The sequence below is a fragment of the Neolamprologus multifasciatus genome, chromosome 1 (genome assembly GCF_963576455.1).
Source record: "Neolamprologus multifasciatus chromosome 1, fNeoMul1.2, whole genome shotgun sequence".
Classification (NCBI taxonomy): domain Eukaryota; kingdom Metazoa; phylum Chordata; class Actinopteri; order Cichliformes; family Cichlidae; genus Neolamprologus; species Neolamprologus multifasciatus.
The window spans coordinates 17,546,058-17,557,325 of NC_140439.1; the positions used below are offsets into that span (position 1 = coordinate 17,546,058).

Genomic DNA, 11,268 nt, shown 5'->3' on the forward strand with positions numbered 1-11,268 from the left:
CCCAGCCCTACTAGATCATATTTGATTATATCCTTATATGTAAAAGCTAAAAATTGACAAAGGATGCACCTTCTCTGTAATAAAAAATAAAAACCCAAAGCAAAAACAAATACAAATTTCAAAAAAAAAAAAAAAAACAACAACAACAAAAAAAAAAAAGGTAAATGGCCTGCATTTGTATAGCGCTTTACTCAGTCCCTAAGGACCCCAAAGCACTTTACACTACATTCAGTCATTCACCCATTCACACACTGGTGACGGCAAGCTACATTGTAGCCACAGCTGCCCTGGGGCGCACTGACAGAGGCGAGGCTGCCGGACACTGGCGCCACCGGGCCCTCTGACCACCACCAGTAGGCAAACACGGGGTTAGTATCTTGCCCAAGGATATTTGGCATGCAGCCTGGGATCGAACCACCGACCTTCTGGTTAGTGGCTGACCTGCTCTGCCACCTGAGCTACAGCCACCCCAAAAAAGCTAGGGTTGATAGTAAGGTACCCTGCTACAACGTACCCTAACTGGCTCATGTGAACACTTTCAAAAAGTCTAGCTTTGCCCTTCTACGAGAAATGAACTTTCAAATATATCCATATTCTACAACAGTTTCAGAAAGTCCCCTTTTCATGACCACGAAACAGTGGCCTTGTGTAGACAGAAGGCCAAGCTGGAGAGTAGGGTGCATCGTAAAATGTATCTGAATTACTTCGGACATTGCCTAGGGCAAACAACTTACAACAAAAACCTTTGTGCAACATAGCATGAAGATGACACACTGAGCAGCCCAAATGCAAGTACACACATTCTTCTCACTCAAACAAATGGCATGTCATCCCAGACACAAGTGAGGACATTCTTTCCTGTAAACAATGGCCACAACATGAATTCTTGATCTGCCAGCAGCAGACAGTGAAACACCAATAACCATGGCGACAGGATGTGAAACGAATGCTGGGCATTGTAGGCATGACTGCAACACTCAAAAATGGTGGGATGGTATGACTCTAACTGGACAGTGCCCATGAAAGGACACTGCTTTAACTCATGTATGAAGTAACCTGTTGAAGTTGGATCACATTTCAATATGGCTGTGGTAGATCTGCACAGCGCTTCCTAAATGCATGTGGCCTGCTTACGCCTCGTCCCTTGAGACTGTGTGTAAAACGAGAACACTGCTTGACAGGTTAATGTATGCAACTGGAATGAAATAATACCCAAATACTCAGTTGACTCTGTACTTCACAGGCACTCTGTTTCATATAGAGACTATTGGTTAACTTTATGTACCTACAACCACAAAAATCTTAACATTATTTTTTTCCACTTATAAATAAAGAACAGCAAAGGAATAATAAGGTTAAAAGTTTGACCTTCTGAAATATATTTTATATTCACGGTATCCGTTTCTATTTATGGAGACATCTACATATAAACCTTATAAATAAACATTATAAATAAATATACCTGTTAACACTGTTGTAGAGTCTGTTGTTGATGATAACGTAAGTGAAGTCAATAGAGCCAACTCAGAATGTAAAACTTTTGAAGTAAACTATACATGAGATAAACTGCATTTTCTTTTAGTCTTGCTAGTTATTATAGTATTGTTTAAAATACTGAATTCTATTGTATTATTTATTTGTATTTACGGTTTCCAAATGAAGACATTTTTATAAATACTCCTTAATGTAACTTTTTTATACCCGTTTTTTATACCTGGCACAATACTCGCTAAAGGTGGTAAGTCATAAAAAAAAAAAGTATGTGTTTTCTCAGTATATTCCTCTGAAATGCTAAACCAAAGAGATGTAGATCCAGTGTTAAATGTAATGCTTGCATGTTACTGTAATCTGATTACTTTTTTCAAGTAACGAGTAAAGTAAGGGATTACTATTGCAAAAAAGGCAATTAGATTACCGTTACTTTCCCGTAGGAACCCTGCGTTACTGCGTTACTAAAACCGTGATTTTTTTTGCAAGAATGTCTCATGACAGTGACATAAGCGAGTGCGACGTTAGTGACAACAGCTGTGTGCAGATCAACAATGGATAATATATCGAGTGCGGGAGAGAGTATGAGCGTGCAGCGTTTAAAGCGTGGAAGTACTGACCTTACTTTGAGTTTGATTCCATAAAAAGTGACAAAAACATTAGCATCCATTGTGCGTGGGAAGAAAACTTCTTTTTACAGCGAAAAAAAAAAAAACCTAAACAAGCTCAGAGTGCGCAACGACGTAATGGGAAACTCACAGAGAAACTCGCGCATTCTTCCACTGACCGCTGTGGCACACCTGCACCAGGGTAAACCTCCGCCTACCCTACTCCTGCTTTACAGGTGAAAATAGAGCAACAGGACCACTAGTCTTTGATTTTATTTATTTTCTGCTGTGTTTTACTTGCATCTATTTGAAAGACTTAGTGTAAACACAAAAAATATTTTATTTTATGTGCTGGAATGTGCAGAAAAAAGGTTTAAATGTTAAACTAATTTCTTCAAGTCAGAGAATGGTGCATATAATTAAATTTTTGCTTGATGCATAAAGTTAAAAGATTAAAACTGATAAAACAAGTTTAAAAAGAAAGAGACTTTTCCATTCGATTACATTTTGTATGATGGATTATGCAGAAAAAGTAGAATTGGGCTGAAAGATCTATCGCTTTATCACCTATTCAGGTTATAAATTGTGTTTTTAAAAAAGTAACTAAGTAACTAAGTAATTAATTACTTTTGAAAATAAGTAATCAGTAAAGTAACGGGATTACTTTTTTGGGGAAGTAATCAGTAATTAGTTACTGATTACTTTTTTCAAGTAACTTGACCAACACTGTTTACAACAGCCTCCAAAGCAGCACAATACTTGCTAAAGGTGGAAACAGCAAACTTGTTTCACCACTTGAGACAAAAACACTGTCCAGTACAACCAGGTTCTGAAAGAGGAGATACTTGCAGGTAGGGATGTGCTACCCAGATGTAAACAAATAACTGCACCTGAGGGCTCGTTAGCTGTAGTGCATATAACGAGAAGAGCAAACGGTGGATGGAAATTACTAATGCAGTTATATGCTGGGAAAAGCAGGGCGTTAAGCAGCTGGTTTAAAAGCTCAACCCTGGAGACAACATCCGAGGTAGAAAATTATTTTCTGTTTTATCATGCAACAATATTCTGCAGCTCCTACAGAGTTACATGGTTATTAAGTTACTCTAATTATTGTTAAACTCAAGTGTTAAGTTGTCCTTTTATACTTGCTTCAAATTCCCAGGGAAAACACTACCTGGAATACTTTTGTGCTTACATTTGACTTATGTTGTGTTACTGGATGTAATAGTATTGCTGGTACCTTGTTTCAATAAATTTACACTTTAAAATAATGCCACACTATTAAGCATTATTAATGTATTAGCAAGCGGTTAATTCATCATTTAAATAGCATTACTCCTCCTCAGTATGCCATTTGTAAATACAGATATATTGTTATGACTATGCTTATTACTAGCAGTGATATAGTAGCAGTGATAGCTGTACATGGTGCAACAGTAACAGATGGATAAACATATCTGTATTTATAAATGGAATACTAAGGAGGAGTAATGATATATAAATGATGAATTAAGCACTTGCTAATACCGTACTAATACCTTTCTAATGCTTAATAGTGTGACATCATAATAAGAATATAACAAGTGCTACCGAGACTTCTTATTCTGAAGTGTGAATTTATTGAAACAAGGTACCAGCAGCAGCATTATAGCCTGTGATTAATGACAGCTCATCGGAAAATAGTGATGTGTCGGTCGCGAACAAAATGGCTCTTAGAGCCGGATCTTTGACGTGAACGATGGGAGCCGGCTCCTTATCACGAGCCATGGGGTTTTTTTTTCTTTTCTTTCTCTCACACTTTTTTTCCGCTTCACTCCGCACGCAAGCCTTGTGCGGTAGTTACACTTGCAGTAGCACAGGAACCAGTGTTGGGTGTAACAGAGGTGATGGAATATTTGAAATCTGCTGGGTCTGAGCTGGGTTTCTTAGCCAGTTTCCCAGGCCATTTCACTGAGATACAACACAGCCACACCATCAAGCGCACCAGTCGAAAGGCTTTTTAGCCTCGGCAATCTTGTGCTTACACCCAGAAGGAACAGACTGTCAAGTGAACGCTTTGAGAGACTTACATTAATAAGATACAACAACTTTTTCAAAAACAAGACAGCTAAGTAGTACAAAAAGGTTTTTGGAAAACATATGAGTGCATACAGTATGCAGGAAATATGGTGCTCATTGGTTTGAGGAAGTTTCAGAGGAATTCTGTTTGTTAACCAAAGGTCAGAGTTAACTTCACTTTGTTGAAACACATGACATGATTACATACATTATGTATGAATATGTTACTCATTGCTTTGAAAATTAAAACATTTTAATGTTTACAGCGTGATACATGTCATGTTTAATATTTGTTAGGTTAAGCTTTTTTGTTATTCAGGAATTGTGTTTCTTAGCTAAAGAAAGTTACATTTCTTACTAAAAAATGTAATTATTAAATAATGTTTTTTTATAGAATGTAATAAAGATGATTCAGAAAGCTAAAAGGCTAAACTATTTCATGTTGACTCGTATGTTTTTTTAAAATTATTTATTATTTAAAGAGTTTAATTTCTATTGTTTGTCCACTCAAGGTTTATAGGGATTTTAAGAAGTAAAATCCAGCTCCGCCGCCGATGGACCGTCCTGGGACCCGTCCCTCATCTGCCTTGGAGCTGTCGTCCTCTGTGGGCCTGTTAAACAGCACAAAACACAAAGAAATGAGAAGGCTTCTACTAGATTTTCATTTCAACATTGAGAAAAAAAAAAAAACAGGATATAATCAGATTGGTTTTAGATTTTTTTAGTAAAGGTGATCACAAGGGAATCCCATAGAGTAAAAAGCTATCAGTGCTTGCTGTACATACCTGTGGGGGCAGCAGCAGGAGCTCAGGGACTGGGGAGCCAGGAGAAGCAACAGGGGATGCTCTGATGCAGAATCAGTTGGCTCTATCAATACAGTATTATATGTTAACAGGTTGAATATAATAATCATAGAGTATACAGTGGTCCCTCATTTATTGCAGGGGTTCTCAGAATAACTAGCCCCTCGCCACGCACTTTATACACTTTTTTCCCCACAAATATGAACATTGGTCACAGTTCTCACAAGTTGATTCTCAAAGTGCAAACCTTTGTAGATTGCAAAATGTAAAAGTATTATTATGCCGCGTTTTGTCTTCACCTGCCTGCCACTTTCGTGCGCCTTTTTCCCTCGCGGTGCAGGTGTGTATTTCCGAATGATTGTCATAGTTATGGGTGTTTTTGTGCTGTTTTTTCTATTGGACGTGATGGTTATCAAAACCAAACATGATAAATTTGGCAAGCGCAGGAGACACGACATGGAGGAGATTTGTCAATCAGGCTGCAGAATGCAATGCTGTACTGTGCAATAAAAAAAATCAGCGAAAAAGCGAAGCAGTGACGGATGAGCGGGACCACTGTGTGCTGTTTATTAATAAACAATAAAATATATTCCTATATGACAACATGCATAAAAGCAGAACGGTATTTGTACAACAGTGGGAAAATAGCAGTGGCTTGCTAGCTTTTGTGCGGCTTCCCCGGGTCAGTGAAAACTTTCAAAAGAGAAATGAATGAACTTACCAGGTTGCCCGATCTCTTCACAGATCTTCCTCCAAGCTCGGTCCTTTATATTCCTGTCTCGGTACAGAAAGCAGCTGGTGTCGTCCAGCTCCGGGCTGTTTGCTACAGCGTTGATTAGCCTTCCCTCCATTGAAGAATGAAGGGCTTTGGCTGGATCTGCCGCTTTGACCTAGGTCAGAGCTACGTCACCAGGCTCCTGATTGGTTGTCACGGCGCGATTTGACGCTGGAGTTCAGATTTTTCCAACTCGAGCGGTAGACGCGAAACACACTTATACACAAAATGCAACACAAAAACTCACGCGTGTGGTTTTTTTTTTCGCGAGTCAAACTTTTGGCGACGCAAATCTGCTTCCGAATTTTCGCGGGAACAACAATCGCAGGTCATCACACTTTTCCATTGACTTTACATGTAAACCATGTTCGGTGTGAACATGTTTTGGTTATATCCACAGAAATTACATTGTTGCAAATTTTCCTCAAATACCTTGATATCATTTTGAGGCTATATGGGTAATATGGGCTACTACTTAGTTTTAAAGTAGACCTTAGAGCTCCAACTTATTTTACTAACTAATTTTAACTAACAATTAGGCAATTATAGTTCAAGTTGGAATAAATGCAAGAGTATTATTGTATTTAAAATGCAAAGGTAAACTACTAAATAATCCAAAAAAGCAGAATAGCCACATGTGATCAACAATTTCCTTTATTAGTAATTAGGGCTGGGCGATATGACCCAAAATTCATATCTCGCTATTTTTTAGCTGGATGGCGATATATGATATATATAATCGCGATTTTTTTTTTAAGCCATAAGGTAAGAACAAGAAGAGAGTTCTTAGTCAAAGCTGTGTCCCAGATGTTGCACAGGCACTTTTATTAACATACAGCGTAGATGTGCATGAAGAAATTACTCAAAAATAAATTATCAGCATTTATTAAATAATAATGGTCCATAAATAAAAGAAAACAATGTTGTTTTTGTGCATAACAAAAAGCTCACAATTGTGCAGTCAAAATGTAAACTAAAAGAAGATGAGCATAATAACAAAGACAAACTTCACAGCTGCTCTATTCCCAAGTTCTACTGCGTGGCTGACAGCCTGGAGTTTGAAATCCTCTTTGTAACCATGTCTCTTAACAGGTGCCATTTATGGCCCTTATACGCACACAATACGGTAATATTACGTTGAAGCACAGTACGTATCACTCCGCGAAGCTCCAGACTACGGTAGCCGTAATGCTCCGACAATCCATCAAGCGGTGCAGCTCCGTAGCTTACCAAAGTCTACTAAAACATTTTTTGACAGATTGCTGAGCGCTGTGTACCACATAAAATTGGTTCGCGGTCAGTAAGAACAACCAGAATTCATACATAAGGCGCACTGTCAATTTTTGAGAAAATGAAAGGATTTTAGGCTGCATGTCGTTAGTGCGGTAAGCTCGTTAGCGCGGTTAGCTCGCTAACACGTTGACGCTGTCCAGCCCCACGCACGGGGCGATCTGCGGTAACTCGTTAACGAAGATTTGCAGTGTTCATCTTGTCCTTGCCTGCAGGTGAAGCTATGGGGGAGGGGGAGTTGTGTTCAGTGAAGGAAAGGCGAGTAGTGATGTGTCGGTCGCGAACGAAATGGCTCTTAGAGCTGCATTTTTCACGTGAACGATGCGAGCCGGCTCCTTATCGCTAGCCGTAGGTTGTTTTTCTTACTTTCTCTCACGCTCTCTCTCACACTTGTTTCCGCTTCACTCCGCATGCGAGCCTTGTGCTTGCGCTGGGAAGAGGGGGGAGGGGCGGTAGTTACAGTCATAGTAGCACAGGAACAGAGCAGGAGGGAGAGACCGATAAAGAGAGCCAGGGCCAAAAACGTCACATTAGAAAGGTATAGTAATCATCCACAACTATTTTCAGATGATAAAGGATTCAGAAAGTTTATTCATGCAGGCCCATATGACAGAGAATGTGCATCTTCTTTTTGTTTTCATATTTTAATTTATATTTAATTGTGTTGTGATTTGCAGTGTTTTGTGTTGTTTCACTTTAAATTTGTTTAAAAGCAAAAAGCTGAAAATTTAAATAGTTAAAAGTTGAAATGTGAATAGTTCGTTTTTGTATTATATGATTTATTTATTTATTACATTTTATGTGGAGTGAATAAATAAAAGTATATTTACGGTGGTTCCTAGAGACAAAGCACATACAAACTTCAAAACACGTCCGAACTCTGAAGGCACGTACAAACTCCAAAACACGTAAAAACTCAGAAGAACGTAAAAACAATACACATATGCTTTCAATTGTGTAAATTAAGTGATCTAGGTAGCTCTGTTTTGGAAGTTAAGTTAACGCTAGAAATGTGTTTTGGAGTTTGTACGTGCTTTGTCTCTTGGGGCCACCGCATATATTTATATATAAACATATATAAATAAATCCACTCTTTTTTTACATTAATAATTCCTTTTGTGCATAATTTTATATTGTTGTTAATAATACATTAATTAAAGCAACAAAACAACCTGAAGAGCCGGTTCGGAGCCAAAAGAGCCGGTCCTCTAAAAAGAGCCGGAAATCCCATCACTAGAGGCGAGGCAAAGTAACGTTTCGTAGAGACAAAAGTGGACGAAAGAGAGGCAAACTTGCGGCTCCACAAGTATAATTATAACGTAACATATACTATATCGATATAAACGATATTGTCACATCTTATATCTCGTATGAAAATATATCGATATTTTTAAAAAACTCGATATATCGCCCAGCCCTATTAGTAATGTTAATAAACATATATATAGAGCCTATATATAACCTAAAAGGCTAGTAAGGTAAGATAAGAAATTATTTTCTTTTAAAAAAAATTAAACAATCCTAAATCTAATATCTAATATAATTGGCATTAAAAGGCTGTTTTATGGCCTGTATCGATTTTTGGGGTTGAGAATTGAGGTCAAAAATGTCTCTTTTTATAACAAACACCCTTGTACAAGACCCTTGTGCTCTGCAATATGGCAGCCGCTTAAGCCGAGAAGTGTACAATGAGTTGAGCATACTTATAGTTAAGGGTTCTGTTTACTGCAATATTACAGTTTTAAAACATCAGGTGCTGCCTTATAGTAACCATCCAAACCTTTTATTTGCCAGTTAGGAAACAATATTATCAACACATTGTTTTTTAATGTTACTAAGTGTTTTTAATGTTTTTAAAAGGTTTTAAATGGCTCTCAGAAACAGTTGTAATTGTAAAGTAGTCCCTTGTACATTCACTTTCACTCACCTTTGGGTCAGCAAGAGCATTGATGACATTTCCCAGGGCGAGGAGTGAACGGTTGATGTTAGCGCCTTCTCGTAAGCGTGCCCCTTTAGCGTTGGTGGCACTGGCTCTCTCTGAGCCTGCCAAGTCAATCAGGCTCATTTTGGCAACACATACATTATGATTGAGGCTGGCAGTTTTGTCCTGCTGTCTCAAATATATCTGGAGGAAAACAACAGAACAAAGTTCATTCAAGGTTATTAGTATTTTATATACATTAGTATTTATATCTTAATTTATTGATGATTTCTGGTCATTTAGCTTACCTGAAATACAGCATGGGAACGAGAAGAGGTGGCGTTCATATCAGTCGGGTGTTGTGTCCTGTTTCGATTGCCAGAATCCAAAGCCTCGAGAATCTGCTCTGCAGATTTGGGCTGTCGGTAAAAACAAAAACAAAGACGTGAACATACACAGGACGCCACACAGGGGAAAATAACTTGTAGTGCACTGCCATCAAAATACATTTCGCACAGTAGCAACCATGATACGATAATTAAGTGAAACGCAGTCTAATACTGCAAGATAATCTGTGATACATCATATCCGCCCCTGACGAAATAAAACATACACCTAAACATGCTTTTATTCAGACATTTACATTTTTTCCACGTGTTTCTGTGCAATATCATTATTTCTCAGTCTTAATAATGAGGCAATTCATTTAATTAGCTTTGTGATTTGCTTTCCCCTGCCTTTATCCCCTGTGAGTTCCTTCTTCTGCAACATAAGTGAGTTAAATTCCTCATTCATTTGATAAGCACCATCTCAAGTAGTCATGAAGTAGTGATTCTGGTTAGTCACATTGGCAGAGGAATCCATTTAAAGCACCAGCCTGCTCAAATAAACATATATAAAATATATTATGGTATATAATATAATGTGTAACACAATGTAATAATTATACATTACAAGAACAAGTGCTATGATATATTTCCCTATATGGAACCACCACTGAGCAATTCTGGAGAACAATTTTAATGAAAGCAGTAGTTTACTGATTTGCAAGTTTCTGGTTAAATGGAAAGATAGTTGAACAAACAGAAGTTAATCTTTACAACTGCTGACATCACAAAGTGCAAATTTAAATTTGTTTTCTCCCATATAGCTTTTATTTCATAAAAAAAAGAAAAAGAAAAGACAATTATTATTATTTTTTCCAACCTGCTCCTGTGTCCTGGCCCAAGATGAGCTACACAGGTTTCATGCTTATTATACAATGAGCTAGCACCACCTGTTTTTACCCAAATATTGCTCACTTTCATGCAGTCTTTTAATGTTTTTAAAAGGACGGGCATTTTTCAACAGAAGTGCATGCATGGAAGTGTTTTGTGTGGTTTTTTAAATAATAGATGGTAGTACTGACCTTATGCAGTGTGAGGCCTTGTACAACCACTCCTTTAGAACTGTCCTCCCTGACTGCAAGAGGTCCTGCGTTAGCCAACAAATCTCTGATCTGTTCATTGTAAACCTGTGAACACGTGCAAATACAACAAAACACTATGAAACCACACAAAGACAAAAATGTATGGTCAGGTAAAAGCTTTCAGACACAATGATACTGCAAGGTGTAGAAATCATGAATGCATACCTGCTGCGATACCTTTACATACAAGCAGTGTAGGTTGAGAACACATTTTACAACTTAAAGTCTTCTGTACAAGTCTGACTATCCAGACTTGACACAGTGATTAATATGTTGCACAAACAAACAACGTAAGAAACAACATTCCATAAACAACAAGAAGAATAAAGCAAAGTAAAAATAAAGGTAAAAATAAAGAATCTAATACTCACTTCAAGATATGAAAATGCAACTGCAAACTCCTTCTCCTCCTTGGCGTCATCCATGCGTTTGAAGAGCTCTTTCATTGTGCGGTACATGACCCCAGGGTCATTTTGTGAACCTAACATGGTATGTGTCTTGCCTGCTCCGGTAGCACCATAGGCAAACACTGCAAGTGAAAAAGTAATTAAGAGTTACAGAAAACTCTACAAAAACAGTTTCAGCATAAAGCTTGCTTTGAAAAGAGCATAACCAAACATGTAACGTGAAAAACTTGGAATGTGAGCAATGGAAGTATCAAGTATATCCAAAAGGAAGACTGAACTTACACTATTTAAAAGTCTCAAGCCAGCCTCCAATGTTTTAAAATTTTCTTCCAAGGAAGAAATTTTGTAATTTTTTTTATATGTTCTTGAGCAAACACAGTTTTTCTCTTTGTATACAGAACTATACAAAGTAATTTCTTTTTTTTGGCTAAGTCAATTGCACCAAAATAT

The 11,268-nt window shown here is 37.7% G+C and overlaps 1 protein-coding gene across 4 annotated transcripts in view; it reads right to left on the reverse strand.

Annotated features, from left to right (window-relative positions):
* kif18a (kinesin family member 18A) overlaps positions 1–11,268 on the reverse strand; it is a 37,898-nt gene that overhangs the window by 23,967 nt on the left and 2,663 nt on the right. For all 4 annotated transcript variants that reach the window (XM_085155131.1, XM_085155122.1, XM_085155113.1 and 1 more), the window contains exons 3-6: positions 10,783–10,940; positions 10,352–10,456; positions 9,252–9,362; positions 8,950–9,147 (exon numbers count right to left, since the gene is read on the reverse strand). In XM_085155131.1, the coding sequence (XP_085011257.1) occupies positions 8,950–9,147; positions 9,252–9,362; positions 10,352–10,456; positions 10,783–10,940 (572 nt within the window). The remainder of the gene's footprint in view (positions 1–8,949; positions 9,148–9,251; positions 9,363–10,351; positions 10,457–10,782; positions 10,941–11,268) is intronic.